General features: G+C 48.0%; 1 protein-coding gene across 2 annotated transcripts in view; it reads right to left on the bottom strand.

Annotated features, from left to right (window-relative positions):
• Positions 1 to 17,324, bottom strand: part of LOC135828329 (protein strawberry notch homolog 1-like) — a 43,751-nt gene that overhangs the window by 16,661 nt on the left and 9,766 nt on the right. For both annotated transcript variants that reach the window (XM_065340777.1, XM_065340778.1), the window contains 9 exons: positions 12,947 to 12,995; positions 12,158 to 12,358; positions 10,990 to 11,385; positions 10,269 to 10,370; positions 9,697 to 9,777; positions 8,255 to 8,355; positions 5,829 to 5,929; positions 596 to 655; positions 1 to 37 (listed from right to left, as the gene is read on the bottom strand). The exon at positions 1 to 37 is cut by the window's left edge and continues 530 nt beyond it. In XM_065340777.1, coding sequence (XP_065196849.1) covers positions 1 to 37; positions 596 to 655; positions 5,829 to 5,929; positions 8,255 to 8,355; positions 9,697 to 9,777; positions 10,269 to 10,370; positions 10,990 to 11,385; positions 12,158 to 12,358; positions 12,947 to 12,995 — 1,128 coding nt within the window. The remainder of the gene's footprint in view (positions 38 to 595; positions 656 to 5,828; positions 5,930 to 8,254; positions 8,356 to 9,696; positions 9,778 to 10,268; positions 10,371 to 10,989; positions 11,386 to 12,157; positions 12,359 to 12,946; positions 12,996 to 17,324) is intronic.

Raw genomic sequence — 17,324 nt, 5'->3', positions numbered from 1 at the left:
TCGTCATTGTCGTCCACTTCCGATGCACAAGAGGACTCTGAATGGCGTCGCATTGCCAAGTACACCAGTACAACAGTAAGACAGCAAGACAGAAAAACAGAAAAACAGCAGACAAGACAACAAAACAGCAAAACAGTAAGACAACAAGACATCACATAGCAAAACAACAGAACAGCAAACCGGTAACAGCAAACCGGTAACAGCAAAACAGCAAAACAGTAAGACAGCAAACCAGTAAGACAGCGGACAGCAAAACAAGACGACAAAACAACAAACAAGACGACAAAACAACAAACAAGACGACAAAACAACAAACAAGACGACAAAACAACAAACAAGACAACACAACAACAAACAAGACAACACAACACAACAGCAAAACAGCAAGACAACAAAGAGAAGGAATTGTGAAAAGGAGGGAGGAAGCGTAGGGTAGGGTGGGGTGGGGTGGGAGTGTGGGTAAAGGAGAGAGGGAGAGTGAAGGAGTGCGAGGGAGAGTGAAGGAGTGTGTGGGGGAGAGTGGAGGAGTAGGGAAGGGTAGGTGTGAGAAGAGACCAGGAAAAGACACACAGTCACTTCATAACGGTCCCATTACCCTCGGTCTGAGAATCACCCAGCGCTCCCAGAGAATCATCCGGGTGCTGGCTGGGATAGCCTACAGCACGTACAACATGTATGCACGTGGGCACGTGAACAAACACGCACACACACACAACACATGGACAACACATGCACACAACAGATGAAGCATCCAAGAACCATTCAAACCAATTTGCAGCAGAGATGTGCAACACTTCCTTCTAACCGTTGTTGTTCAAGACAAAAGCAAGCAAATCAATACACTGTTACCGTACTCGATTAGAAGCCCCCTTACAACCGTTTGAAAAAATACGAGCCCGTCTCGAACTCCGGACTACTATTCGCAAAGCAAAGGGTAACTAGGTAGTGCCATGTAGGGTAAGATGAAGAGCGTAGCAAATTTTACGCATTTGTCAAAAAATGCCAATTAAGGCCGTGGTCACACATGCACTTTTTTTGGCGGAAGGTTTGGATTTCGCTACGCCAAAAAAATGCGAGCGGAACCTCCGCTTTCGCGGATCCGCTTTGGCGGAACCTGCGTGGTGATGGCTTCGGAGTTTGGTGTGCTACTTCTGCGCTGAGTTCTGGTGTTGTTTGGTTGCCGTTTGGTATTCAATTTTCATAATGTTCTTCTTTGCCAATGTACTGTACGTTCTGGAGATCTCGCAAACGATACTGCATCGTTATGAGTGGATAGTTGGTGAGGGAATCCGTCTCCCAACTCATTGGCCCCGATCGCGGACGATCTCCAACTCTCTCCAAGCAATGCGTCCACCAGAGTATGCAACACTAGGACTGCAACCAGGGAGTAGTAGAGTACTCTGCCACACCCTCACTGCAACTGCAGGCATCCACGCAGTCGCTGGGGTCGATGATGGATCATGGAGGAGGCAACGACACCCTGCTATACAACTATTTGAATTTGATATTGATGTAAACTAAACTAATATTCAAATACACCTGTACTGGGCCGCAGTGAATGTGCCCCAAATCCACGAGTGCACTTGACAGGAGACATTCAGCAGCCTGTCAGCGATCCATGATAGCTCTACTTGTACAAGCGAAGGTCGCTTCAACTCGGACAAGAACATCTAAAATTCCATAGGACGTGCTGCATTTGCATTCCCTCCGCCAAAGCGGAGAGTTGAGGAGCAGAGTAGACTGAGTAGTGTACATGTATGCGTGACCGCTGCATCGTGTGTTCCGCCAAGGCGGCTGCGGTAGTCACGCTTTTCGCCTCCGCAAAAGCGGTGCAAGCTTTTCATGTGTGACCGCGGCCTAAGGAGGCTCCGAACAGTTGCGCAGTGCAGTGTAAAAAGGGCACCTCCAAAATCTGTTTTTTTGCCGCGAGATTCAGGAGGTTCGCGACAGTTATCGCCATTTTGGCCAATACCGAACCCCACTTTCGGTAACCTTTTTTTCTTTTTTCTTGCCCAACTCAAAAGGTTTCTGGGTTCGAATCCCAATATGGGCAATTTTCTTTTTCTTTCAATTGGTTGTTTTTACCGTATTTCCGCGCATATAAAGCCATGGCGTTATATCCGAATATAAGGCCACCCTCACTTATAAAGCCATGGCGTTATAAGTGAACAAAATTCAATGTGGAGGAAGTTGCATCCGGCGTTAAAGGTGAGTTCAATTCTTTCAGTGAACCTACAGTAGCGATGATTCTCTCTATATGTACCCATCCCCACTGTCACATGCCATACCGCCACCGCACCTTCACACAAGTTTGTATGCCACCTTGTACACAATAGGTTCACAATTTGAAATTTTCAGGGAAAATTGAAAGTATATGGATGCTCGACATGAACGTGCAACGGCACCATACGAGTACTCGAAGTTCATACTCTGCCGATTTTTTTCACGTAAGCGTCTCTCACTTTTAGCGCCATGGCGTTAAAACCGAGGCTATTTTCTCCAAACATTTAGTCCAAAACAGCGATGTTTCACCTATAACGCCATGGCTTTATATGCGCGGAAATACGGTACCTTTTTTCACCAATCAAATTGAGCCAGTTTGCATGGCTGAAAATACAGTATCAAAATACGACATCTTTCCTACATTTAAACAATCGACGAGGAGACAATAGTCGTAAAATGGCAATAAATAAGATAAATTGTGCACTCATAACAACAGCAAAAATGAAGAAAGTCAAGTTCCATAACGTTTTCTTGTGACTGTCATCAGTGGAACGCCGTCACATAAAAATGTAATAACTAAAACACACACTTATATACATGTAGCTAATATGGTTTCAGGTAGAAATACAGCAGCTAACAAGTACAAAAAGCGAAGTTTGCACCTTTGCAATGTGTGAATATAGTGTATGTGAGAAAGGTAGTGGCAGATGAATGTGATACTGTGTGAATGAATGTAATGGTGCGTGTGTATTACTTGAAGAGTGTGAGTGATACAACGTTTTCTTTCTGTTTACATAGCACAGGGTCACGAGTACGAATATACACAGCTTCCAACACCTGCAGTTACATTCATTCACACAGTATCACATTCATCTGCCACTACCTTTCTCACATACACTATATTCACACATTGCAAAGGTGCAAACTTCGCTTTTTGTACTTGTTAGCTGCTGTATTTCTACCTGAAACCATATTAGCTACATGTATATAAGTGTGTGTTTTAGTTATTACATTTTTATGTGACGGCGTTCCACTGATGACAGTCACAAGAAAACGTTATGGAACTTGACTTTCTTCATTTTTGCTGTTGTTATGAGTGCACAATTTATCTTATTTATTGCCATTCTTTCCTACATTAGTAGTGTTTGTTGTCTCACCAAATATGGGGACACCCTGTTTTTTATTTGGCAAACCTGTTCCTTTCCATGAAAGGATCCCATAAACCCATGTTCATAAAAATAATACGTTGGAAATCATGTGAGAAATCACTTTCTTTTCTCCTTTTTCGAGGAAAAACCCAGCTCTGCATTTTGCAATTTTCGGTGGAGTGCTTAGTCCCAGTGACATTTTCCCACTTTCTTTACAATCCAAACCGAGTCGGTTTGTATTCCCGAAAGTTTCAATGCAATGCTGCAAGAGATTATAAAGATATACATGTAGTAGAAAATGTGCAACCACCCAGCAATGTCCGTAAAAACTAGGGGTAGAAAAGTGGTTGAAGTTGACAAAACGGATATGGGGACCACCCTTTTTTATTTCAGAATTTGAAACCTTGGGGCGCGTTTGGTTGGTACGAACTAGAACAGGATTCACCAGAACAGCGCGTTTGGTTGGGACTGCACCTGTTCTGGGTCGGCCAGAACATGTTCTGCTTGCTCCGGCCTCGAGGCCGGAGCAGACCAAGCAGTTTCACTTTTTCACAGTGAAACCTGGCGGAAACATGGATTTTGGTCCCAAATGATCACGTGCATACGCTTTGGGGTTAGACTCGTCGTACCGTACAAAGTGACCATGGTGATCCATACACATTTTGAAGAATGCACCAAGTTTGGCATATTTTTCACAAAATATGCTCTGTTTTTGAAGTACCGTTTGGTTGGCATGAGGCTGCTCCATGTGCACCAGCTGTTCGATCCTGTTCTAGATCGTACCAACCAAACGCACCCTAAGGTACCTAAGAATCCAAAAAATCTGTTCACATCAAAATATTACGATTATGAAATTTGGCCTAAACTGTCCCCAACCTCCTTGAAATAATATTGCGTTCCACATGCGGAAACAAGCTGGTGTTCAAAAATAAGTTTTTTTTGATTTCTCTGTGCTCGCAGTTGTTCCAACGATGTAGTTCTACTCGTTGCAGTGTTTCTGTAGCCGTGGCAGTTTCTACGCTGGAAAGAATCACTGGCCTTGGATAATGCAAAACAAAGGCAGTTCCTACGCTGCTTGATTTTTTCTGAAAACTTTGCTGAAGCGGTACGCGGTGGCCACGAAGAACAAAATATTAGTGACGAAGAAGGGTGAGAAAAGCAGGCTGAAGTCAGTGAAGACATCGATGTCGAACGTAGTGATACTAGTACTGGTACTGGAATTTAGCATGGACTACCTGTGGAGCGTGAAGTGGCTGCCCACTCGCTGGTAAGTGGACCCACTTGCAGCTCCAGTCGCACGAGTGCCGTTTGAAACTTTCTGTGGATCCTTGAGTAAGGTCAAGTTGTGTCCTACCTAGCACTGAGGAGGAGGATACAGAAGAGGAGGAACCATGTGCAGAGGAGGAGGATATTGAAGTTGTGTCAAGCTATACTCCTGAAGTATACCCGAGCGTTATCTTAACTTCGGGAGATGAAGAAGAAGGAGATGACCAACCAGGTGTAAGTTTATTAGATATAATTATACCTTGGATTGGTTGCTGTAATGTGTTGTCAAGACAACTATTGCCTATCAAGTAGTTTCTTGGTATTGTTCTCTACTGTTGTGTTTTCTAGATGTTTACAGGATGATCTGGTGGAGGACATTTTTGGACTCTCAAGCGAGGAGGACCAGGAGGACGAGGCTGACAAAGAAGAAGTCAAGTATGCCACTGTAAGTGTATGATTTATAATGTAATCAATGTTTTATTGTATTCCCTAGCCCTAACCCTAACCCTAGTAATGGTGATTACTTTATCTGTTTATTAGAAAGATTGCAGTTATTGAAATGGATATTTTGTCTTTTTTGTTATCTATTCTCCAGCGCCTCAACTCACAAACTCAATTCAAATCATCGGAATTAGCGCAGAAGTCACGGCAGCCATTTACGGCAAACATGGATGATTTCATACGAAAACGTTGGCCATTGACCAACGCCAAGCAACCGAAGCCGTCCGAGTTCGGCATCGGTGTCAATGGGAAGAACGGTAAACAGTGCGTCGACAGATGGCGGACGTTGAAGAAGAAGACCCATTAACTATCAGTTTATGCGAAGCATTAACTGTAGTTAACAGTCACGTAACACCCTCTCAGCTGGCTCTGTTGCATAGGGTCCAATTTGCACTTGTTCCATACCCATACCACAGCTGATACGCTGGCCTTGTCACTGTCTGTGCATGCGACCACGTGCACATGTTGCAAACACGACCGGGGGCTGCGCGCCCTTCACTGACGTCAGTTAGCATGGCAGCTAGCTCACTAAACTGCCTGTGCGTACCGATTTTACTTTCAAGCATTTGTTGTTCCACGCTTGCTTGCTGCTCTGGCTCGCTGTTTTCTCACAAACTAGCAACTAGCTCTCTGCCAGAATTATCCTAGAACAGGAAGGTTGAAACAAGAAAAGAAAAGCGTTGAACTTACTTCCATTCCGCCGTTTCTGTCCTTTTCCCGTTGCAAACATAAGCTCTTCTTGCTTGTCCAGGCGAGGAAAGTGCTTGTCGATGAGTGACTGTACGACACCCCTGCATTGTAATAACACAAACACACGCAGTCACATATTCAGTGAAACCTGGCTGAGCCGGCCGCTCAAGGGACCTTCAAAATGTGGTCTCTGTTACCAGGTGGTCTCCTTATCCAGGGTGTACTAGTATCACGTTGCCACGTCACGTCCTAATATTACGTACTGGCATGTGCTTCAGACTCATTACGTGTGGGTGTGCTGTGCACGCATGCATGCACCCCCTGAGCACATAGAGCTGTCAACCACGCGGTGTTCAGTGGTTGTAATTATTATTGCAATGGCATGAAGGCAGTTTCGACTTTTTATTTCTCTTCCCGTTACTTTAATCCTATCATGCATTCAACTTTGTAAACCATATGAACTGAGTAGGTGTTCGTTGTGTCGGGTGCACTCTGTGTGCGTGCTTGAGATTCCCCGACAAGGGTCATTTGACTGGAAATAGCATCCCTTGGTCCTGGTTGCAGTGGTCTTCTTGGACAGGTGGTCACCTTAACCGAGTGGTCGCTGCCTTGACAGGTTTTACTGTACATAGGACATGGGACAATGCCACCACCCCATGATCAGCCACCACCCCATGATCAGCCACCACCCCATGATCAGCCACCACCCCATGATCAGCCACCACCCCATGATCAGCCACCACCCCATGATCAGCCACCACCCCATGATCAGCCACCACCCCATGATCAGCCACCACCCCATGATCAGCCACCACCCCATGATCAGCCACCACCCCATGATCAGCCACCACCCCATGATCAGCCACCACCCCATGATCAGCCACCACCCCATGATCAGCCACCACCCCATGATCAGCCACCACCCCATGATCAGCCACCACCCCATGATCAGCCACCACCCCATGATCAGCCACCACCCCATGATCAGCCACCACCCCATGATCAGCCACCACCCCATGATCAGCCACCACCCCATGATCAGCCACCACCCCATGATCAGCCACCACCCCATGATCAGCCACCACCCCATGATCAGCCACCACCCCATGATCAGCCACCACCCCATGATCAGCCACCACCCCATGATCAGCCACCACCCCATGATCAGCCACCACCCCATGATCAGCCACCACCCCATGATCAGCCACCACCCCATGATCAGCCACCACCCCATGATCAGCCACCACCCCATGATCAGCCACCACCCCATGATCAGCCACCACCCCATGATCAGCCACCACCCCATGATCAGCCACCACCCCATGATCAGCCACCACCCCATGATCAGCCACCACCCCATGATCAGCCACCACCCCATGATCAGCCACCACCCCATGATCAGCCACCACCCCATGATCAGCCACCACCCCATGATCAGCCACCACCCCATGATCAGCCACCACCCCATGATCAGGCACCACCCCATGATCAGCCACCACCCCATGATCAGGCACCACCCCATGATCAGCCACCACCCCATGATCAGCCACCACCCCATGATCAGCCACCACCCCATGATCAGCCACCACCCCATGATCAGCCACCACCCCATGATCAGCCACCACCCCATGATCAGCCACCACCCCATGATCAGGCACCACCCCATGATCAGCCACCACCCCATGATCAGCCACCACCCCATGATCAGCCACCACCCCATGATCAGCCACCACCCCATGATCAGCCACCACCCCATGATCAGCCACCACCCCATGATCAGCCACCACCCCATGATCAGCCACCACCCCATGATCAGCCACCACCCCATGATCAGCCACCACCCCATGATCAGGCACCACCCCATGATCAGCCACCACCCCATGATCAGCCACCACCCCATGATCAGGCACCACCCCATGATCAGGCACCACCCCATGATCAGGAACCACCCCATGATCAGGCACCACCCCATGATCAGCCACCACCCCATGATCAGGAACCACCCCATGATCAGGCATAGGACATGGGACACCACCACCCCATGATCAGGCATCAGATGCGCCTCCTAAACGGTGGGGGGGGGGGGGGAGGATAGGTCAGACCCAATCCACCACTAAACGGTGGGGGAGGATAGGTCAGACCCAATCCACCAACCAGAGGCACTAGCAACTTGCCAATTGGGCAGTCGACGGCAACTTGTCAAAACGCCGTGGCTGAGAGATTGATGATATGCTTCTCAGTATGCTTGATAGCAGAGAGAACTGTGCATAGACTGTGCTGACAGCAGCAGGTATGCATACAGACAGACTGACACACACAAACAAACAGACGCAAAGGCACACAGAGAGGCACACACAAACATACACACACACACACACACACACAGACACACACCCAGACACAGACACAGACACACACACACTTACTTCGCAGTGGAGATGAAGTCGTCCAGTTTTGTGCGATCCTTTCCTTCAATCTGGTCCAATGTTCTTGCTTCCCCTGTCGACTGAAGACCAATGACAACGCACTGCGAAAACACAAACAAACAAACAGTACAACAAACACACACACACACACGCACACACACACACACACACTTAAAGTTCAGTCACAGTCACAAACTGCCAAATTACCATAATATCGCGTACAAAAGCAGGTGAACGACTCTCACCACTACAGTTCCACTGATGCGCCTAAAGACCTCCCCGGATGATTCGCCTAAAGACCTCCCAGGATGATTCGCCTAAAGACCTCCCAGGATGATTCGCCTAAAGACCTCCCAGGATGATTCGCCTAAAGACCTCCCAGGATGATTCGCCTAAAGACCTCCCAGGATGATTCGCCTAAAGACCTCCCAGGATGATTCGCCTAAAGACCTCCCAGGATGATTCGCCTAAAGACCTCCCAGGATGATTCGCCTAAAGACCTCCCAGGATGATTCGCCTAAAGACCTCCCAGGATGATTCGCCTAAAGACCTCCCAGGATGATTCGCCTAAAGACCTCCCAGGATGATTCGCCTAAAGACCTCCCAGGATGATTCGCCTATAAAGACCTCCCCGGATGATTCGCCTAAAGACCTCCCAGGATGATTCGCCTAAAGACCTCCCAGGATGATTCGCCTAAAGACCTCCCAGGATGATTCGCCTAAAGACCTCCCAGGATGATTCGCCTAAAGACCTCCCAGGATGATTCGCCTAAAGACCTCCCAGGATGATTCGCCTAAAGACCTCCCAGGATGATTCGCCTAAAGACCTCCCAGGATGATTCGCCTAAAGACCTCCCAGGATGATTCGCCTAAAGACCTCCCAGGATGATGCGCCTAAAGACCTCCCAGGATGATGCGCCTAAAGACCTCCCAGGATGATTTGCCTAAAGACCTCCCAGGATGATTCGCCTAAAGACCTCCCAGGATGATTCGCCTAAAGACCTCCCAGGATGATTCGCCTAAAGACCTCCCAGGATGATTCGCCTAAAGACCTCCCAGGATGATTCGCCTAAAGACCTCCCAGGATGATGCGCCTAAAGACCTCCCAGGATGATTCGCCTAAAGACCTCCCTGGATGATACCACTGGTACTGCAATTGCTACTAAACAGTGTTTTATTGAATACACAAACCAATGATGACATGAATGCAGGAAGAGCAAAGAATTCAAAAAAGAAAACAGCAAAATTGGTGCTGTAACTGCTACTAGTACTACTAGTACTAGTACAGCTAGTGCTGGGGCTATTGCTAGCACTGGTTGCTACTGCTACTAGTACAGCTAGCACTGGTTGCTACTGCTACTAGTACTACTGCTACTAGTACAGCTAGTGCTGGGGCTATTGCTAGCACTGGTTCCTACTGAGGACAGTACACATACACGTACCTTGTTCTGTTCAATTGCCTTCTGAGCTACATTAACAACATGCTTCACCTTTGCCGCGATACACAGGTACTTGAAGAAACGCTAAACACAACAAGCAAACACCACAACAACAAAAACAGATATGACGCTCTGCGTACTACCAGCTGAATAAGAGAGGCAGAAGATATGCAAGCAACTCAACTTCAGTCACCTTCTATGCCCCCTACCCCTACCCCTACACCTCTCTCTCTCTCTCTCTCTCTCTCTCTCTCTCTCTCTCTCTCTCTCTCTCTCTCTCTCTCTCTCTCTCTCTCTCTCTCTCTCTCTCTCTCTCTCTCCCTCTCTCTCCCTCTCTCTCCCTCTCTCTCCCCCCCTCTCTCTCTCTCTCTCTCTCTCTCTCTCTCTCTCTCTCTCTCTCTCTCTCTCTCTCTCTCTCTCTCTCTCTCTCTCTCTCTCTCTCCCCCCCCCCCCCTCTCTCTCTCAAAACAGACACACAAACGGATATAAACACAAGCACAAATGGATTCCGATATAAACACAAAAGCACAACAAACAGAGAGGAACGGGTATGAACAGAGTGAGGCAATTATTACCTGATGAGCTGACCAGAATTGTGCCCACATCGTCTTGGTCTCTCTGCTCGGCAAACTGGCAAGTTGTTGCGCCGTGTGAAAGCTACTTCTTGCCTTGACCCACTGAGGTTTTGCAATGGCAGAGACAACGACCGACAACGGCAGGAGTGGTGGCGACAGCAGCGAAGACGACAACAAAAGCGGCAACAGCCACAGCAGCAGCAGCAGCAGCAGCAGCAACAGCAGCAACAGCAGCCACAGCAGCAGCAGCAGCAGTAGCGGCGGCGGCAGCAGCAGCAACACAGATTTAAAACAACACGTTCACACAGAAACAACACAAACGATCAACAACAGTAAAACCTTGATAAAGCATGTTTTAAAAGACATGGGTTTTCGCTGGCTAAGGACATGTCCATGCTAACAGTTACAGATCTCTCTGCTATAATAATCATGTTTCATAGAGTAAGATATGATAATACTACTGTAGTATGTAGTTCTATTGACTAAAGAGGATTCAGGATAACAACAAACGACATAGGGTTCTGATTCACTTGAAAATGTGGAGAAATCATGTGCCAGTGGCAGTAACTGAAAACAGTGGAGATCTGATAAGCTAATATCCCAGGTCGCATGCATGTATGGGCAGATAAGTTATACACATGCACGTACACACACGCACACACACACACATGCACACACACATGCGCACGTGCACACACACACATGCACACAGATTACTAACCAGCTGGACGGAGTCGTCGTACATCATCTTGAACTTGGGATCGAGCGGCACATCCACGATATCGAACTTCGAACCTTTGAAACTCAGCTGGCGCGCTACGTACATGCCACGGAGCTTCATATCCATGGCAACAAGTTCCATACCGCCGACGCCGCGTTTTTCCACGGCACTCAGGAAATCGTTGAAGCCGGGGAATTGCGTGCCCTTGCCCCAGATACCCAGACGCGTCATGTAGGCCATATGACGCGGTTCGGACGCGCCCGTGGCACTGCAGTAGACCACACGAGCTTTCGGCAAGCGCTTCTGAATCTCCAGCACACACTGACCAGTCTTGCTGGGCTTGGAGGCATTCTTTGGTAGCAGGTTTTTCGCTTTGTGACACTCGTCAAATACCAGCTGTGTACAGGTACGCGGTGGCGGGTGTGTACGTGTGTCCACGTGCAAGTCAAGGATAGCGACAAATCAATACAATTATAAAACACGCACACAAAGGCAACATGCCAGGAAGGAACATAAACGTTCTCCTTCCAACCACTGGTGGTCTAACAATATTACGAAATTCTCGCCGGCTACATTCTCACTTTCAGCGACTCCACACACCCATCAGTTCGAGGGACCGAAAAGGGAGAAAAGTCTGAAGAAAAAGAGCCACCTGTCACCCAGGGGGAGTGGAATCAGGGATCCTCGCCACTACAGGCAACCCAGTCGACTGTCACCCATGCCTAGGGGACTAGAATCAGGGACCCTCGCTACGCAACAGGCAACCCAATCGACTGTCACCCATGCCCAGGGAACTAGAACTAGGCACCGTCGCTACTACAGGCAATACGGACAGAACGTTGCTGTAGTGTTCTGCGTGCAAATACGCCTTTTCTCTCTTTATTTTTTGCACGGGTTCGCGTACAGGACGGGTCAAGAACCACCTTTCCGCTTCCGTAGGACGCCACCACCCCATGATCAGGCGACACATGCGGCTCCTAAACGGTGGGGGGGGGGGGGGGGGGGGATAGATCAGACCCACCAACCAGAGGCCATGAAACATACCTATGGCTAGACAAACCCATACAGCGAATCCTAAACAAGCAGTGTCAGTCTTGCTCTAAGAATACTGCAAAGCAACCCAGCCCTAGGCTTGACAACCCGGCCCTAGGCTTGACTGTGAGGATACGACTCCTTCAAAGTTTTCTCTTTTCTCCGGACTACTTTCTCCCTTTGAGTCGGCTGTGCACCAGTCAATGAGGCGATCCAAGCGACGCTGAGGGTTGGACGAACCAGTGGTCTCTCCGATCAGCGCTGAGTAAGTGCCAAACATCACGCCCTTGCGCATGTCTCGCGGTATTGGCTCGGTGGTGTTCCGCGTGTACTTCAGCTATGGAGAGGAAAGAAGAGAAGAGAAGAGGAGAGAAGAGGAGAAGATAGAGAGGATAGGCACAGCAATGACAAGAACCATGATGAGCTCGACAGTAGCAAAGACACTAATGACAACAACAGCAATATCAACAGCAATATCAACAGCAATATCAACAGCAATATCAACAGCAATATCAACAGCAATATCAACAGCAACAGCAACAGCCAACAGCAACACCAACAGCAATATCAACAACAATATAAACAGCAATATCAACAGCAACACCAAGAGCAACAACAACAACAGCAATATCAACAGCAACACCAACAACAACACCAACAACAATATCAACAGCAACAGCCAACAGCGGCAGCAGCAACACAATAGCGGCAGCAGCAACACAACAGCGGCAGCAGCAACACAATAGCGGCAGCACACTAAAACTGTTAAAACACTTATATGTACACACATGCACACGTACGGGCGCGGACACACGCATACACACTTGCACCCGTACGGGCGGGGACACACGCATACACACTTGCACCCGTACGGGCGGGGACACACGCATACACACATGCGTACATTGTACTATGAACAACTCACCCGCGTCAACTGGTGAACCTTGATGTCTGCTCCAATATCACCCAAGTCCCTGAACATGTACACGAAGAGAAACAGTCATAACAACAATAACAGCAACATGAGTGGAACAACAAAAGCAACAACGCACTTGATAAACTATCTGAATTCATCATTTGCTCGTCTCTTTGGCACTGGACTGGTACGTTGCAGCAATAACTGCTGCACTCACTGTAGCAATGCAAATACAGTTGTGCACGGTGAAATCAGACCCAAAGTGCATATTTGGAGCCCTCAACTTGCACGGCCCTTGACGCTGTGGAAGCGGTACGAACGCGGCTAGCTGGACGTACACATGTACAAGTAGAGTGATGGAATCAGAACTGGTACAGGGTGCCAGCTCTGCACTTTGCGTCGGATTTCACCGAGTGCAAATGTAGTCGTGTAGAGCTTGGTGTGTGTGTGTGAGCACGAACCAAACCCAGACCAGATGAGTACAGCCGAGAAATAAAGAATAGAATTGGCACCTGACTTTTCCGCTCTCCTAAGCTATACACCCATAACCCTGTTTGAGTGTTTTGCTCTTCCGCTTGACTAGCTAGGTTGTTTAATTTTCCGACTCTCCAATACCCCCATGTAATGCAGCACAGTAAAACCTGCCCTAACCGGACGCCATTGCTGCAGCGCAAACTGTCCCCATATGACAGGATTCGGCTTGATGCAGGGATGCACGTTCGATCCACAGCACTTTGGAGCATGACGATTTGTCCGGTGAATACAGGTTACCGCTTGGTACTGGTTCCGGCAAGCACAGGCTCTACTGTACCATAATAATTATTATAGGTTTCTGTATCTACAAACTGTAAGTCAACAAACATTCGGCGCATATTTGTTTTCGCCTATTTTCGGCCTGGTTATGTTTGCCGGAAAATTTGTTGCGGCTGAATTTTGTTTTGCAAGGTTCAGTGTGATAGCATATACAGGTGGCAGCAGTACAGGCCAAATTTTAACGCGGCCGAAATGGGTTTTAGCCCTGGGAGGCCGAAATTTGAATGAGCCGAACATTTGTAGACTTACAGTATTGACTTTGTAACAGCGCCGCTTGTTTTCTTGCTTGTTTTCTTGCTTGTTTTCTTGTTTGTTTTCTTGTTTGTTTTCCTGCTATTGGTAATCGGTGTCCGTTACTGGTGCCCCGGGGTGTGAAAGACTAGCAGCCTTACTGTTACTGGAATTTCACAAATTTTCAGTGTACTTTTATTTTCGGTACTTTCGGTGCGTCTGTTTCATACCTAAAATTTCAATACACCGAACAAACACGTAACACACATAAACCAATAGGGAACTGCTTCTCTGCACCGAAAATTTCTGATCACCTAATCTAGCCTGTTGCCCTCATACCGAAAATATCGAGCACCGAAAATTTCTGATCACCTAATCCAGCCTGTTGCCCTCATACCGAAAATATCGAGCACCGAAAATTTCTGAAATTAGAGTATGTCGCAGATGGAGAGCCAAGGATGATTTTATAGGAAAGAAAAAGGACAAAGGGACTACAAGTACAAGTTACGTATGAGCTGATTGTCCAGTAACTGGTGTTGTTAGTGAACAGTACTATAGCGTAACTTGTAGTTCCTTGGTCCTTTTTCTTTACTGCTATATGTTCCTCTAATTAGACATAGTTCGCATGCTACCGTTTATTTTGTTGCATCTGCGCCTTGATCCTTGAAGGCTGGTGGCGTTCCTATGGATGCGCAAAGCTCGGCTTCTAGCCGAGTCTCACGCGAACCATGATTTTTTTCCTAATTTAGACGGTCGTCTCGTACCGTTTTTTTTCCTGTGTGAGTAGACATGATTAGCATTTCCGTTTCCGACACAACGACCGGCTTGCCATGTAACCCTAGCAACAGCAGACAGTGTATGCACACGTCCGCATACATACGCTCGCCGCTTGAGAATTTGAAGTTCGTGGATGCGCCGGAAAAAGTCGGAACCCTACCCTTTCGTGCTCCCCGTAAACAGAGCCCCTGATCGCTGAAACGATACCAAACCAATGGTATTTTGGGTGCTGGGTACGAGTGCCCTTGGATTTAGCGCAAATAGTAAAATGATAACCACCCTAAAATTATTCGAACTGGGATGTTGAGGCAATGTATATTTCGAAGTATAATGGATAAAAAAATAAAAAAGGAAGGACAAAAATGTTACGAGTTACTTTGGTGGACAGTTGGTCATAACTCGTAACATTCGGCCCCTCCTCTTTGTTCTTATTATTTTTTAAGCCACGGCCTCGATTATTGTACTTGTAGCTAGTAAGGCTGTCAGTGTAATTATTGTACTTGTAGCTAGTAAGGCTGTCAGTGTGCCCTTTTTCCTTTACCACTTTAGTTCCACCGTATTTGTGTAAAAATAAAATAAAATAAATGATACATAAAATGAAAGAGGCGGATGCCAGTTTCCAAGGGGTCTACCCGAGACACACAGCCCTGGGCCCTGGAAGCTTCGACCGACTGTCGCCTTGAAGATCAGACCGACTGTCGGTAAGGTGAACAGTCCAGGCTACTATCCCGCAAAGGTCATTGACTTTCTACTGAACCCGTACTGTGAGAGACGAAAGTACTGTTCTGACCTCAACTACGGACTTTATCAACTCGGTAGAAGGTTTGCCTGTGCGGGACAATCATTTATTCTTGAGTATAGATGTGACCAGTTGATATACCAATATCCCCAATGAACTGAGTCACAAGGCACTATCATGGTTTATCACGCACAGGGTTACACGATGGATGTCCCGGGCACGTCGTACACGGTTAATTGCAGCAGTGACTTCCTTGATGTCAGTCATTTCGAAGAACAACGAGTTCGTGTATGATAACGAGTTGTTTTGGCGGATTCAAGGGACTCGCCTGCCACTGTAGTCTATGCCAACATTGTTATGTTGTATCTAGAGAAGCAGTTCATATTACCGATTCTAGCGATGGAGGGTTTGAAGGTTCAGGTCTACGGGCGTTTTATCGATGACATTTTTGCTTCATTGCATGGTTGCGAAGGTCAAGCTCTGAGCGCCTTAGAGAGTATTAACCAGTGTTCGGCCCTCAAGTTTACGCATGAACTAGCATACGAGGGCATTGCTTTCCTGGACACCACAGTCTTCCGTAGTGAGGGACGCATGGCAGTGAAACCCCAGGTAGGTTGTAAGCACCTTCTGCCTACTCTGTCTGTGCGGACACTGTGGAATATTGGTAAGAAGTTGCTTGCGGCGTTTACATCATGCTCTACACCAACGTCCCCCAGTGAGCTGGGTCACAAGGCATTGTCTCCCACCACATCACACACAGGGCCGTAGAAGGTTTGCCTGTGCGGGACAATCATTTATTCTTGAGTATAGATGTGACCAGTTGATATACCAATATCCCCAATGAACTGAGTCACAAGGCACTATCATGGTTTATCACGCACAGGGTTACACGATGGATGTCCCGGGCACGTCGTACACGGTTAATTGCAGCAGTGACTTCCTTGATGTCAGTCATTTCGAAGAACAACGAGTTCGTGTATGATAACGAGTTGTTTTGGCGGATTCAAGGGACTCGCCTGCCACTGTAGTCTATGCCAACATTGTTATGTTGTATCTAGAGAAGCAGTTCATATTACCGATTCTAGCGATGGAGGGTTTGAAGGTTCAGGTCTACGGGCGTTTTATCGATGACATTTTTGCTTCATTGCATGGTTGCAAAGGTCAAGCTCTGAGCGCCTTAGAGAGTATTAACCAGTGTTCGGCCCTCAAGTTTACGCATGAACTAGCATACGAGGGCATTGCTTTCCTAGACACCACAGTCTTCCATAGTCAGGAACATATGGCAGTGAAACCCCATTTCACAGCCACCAACCGTTTCCTATATGTACTTGCCGGTAGTAACCGCCCCGGTAGTATGGGCAAGGGTGTGATCACTGGGGAGTTGATTCGCATACGGCGGGCATCCACCCTCGACGTTGATTACGAGCGGGCTGCAGAACTGCTCAAGCGTGCGTTTTGGGCTTGGGGCTACAAGACGTCTGTGTTCAAGGCTCGCAAGTTTGGCGTGGATGCACGGGAAAGGTACGTGATGTTAGGGTGACCTGGGTCCGTCACACAGTCCTTTGCTTGCGTATCACGTTGGTCCAGTGGTCCTGGCCTCATCACGTTGGTCCAGTGGTCCTGACCTCATCACGTTGGTCCAGTGGTCCTGGCCTCATCACGTTGGTCCAGTGGTCCTGGCCTCATCACGTTGGTCCAGTGGTCCTGACCTCATCACGTTGGTCCAGTGGTCCTGACCTCATCACGTTGGTCCAGTGGTCCTGGCCTCATCACGTTGCCATACAGCCCCATGGCCTATGCTGCTCGACAGATTGTCCAGCGGTCGCT

Source organism: Sycon ciliatum, chromosome 12, assembly GCF_964019385.1.
Source record: "Sycon ciliatum chromosome 12, ocSycCili1.1, whole genome shotgun sequence".
NCBI classification, from domain to species: Eukaryota; Metazoa; Porifera; class Calcarea; order Leucosolenida; family Sycettidae; genus Sycon; species Sycon ciliatum.
The sequence above is the reverse complement of the archived record's forward strand: the minus strand, read 5'-3'. Positions and strand labels throughout refer to the sequence as shown.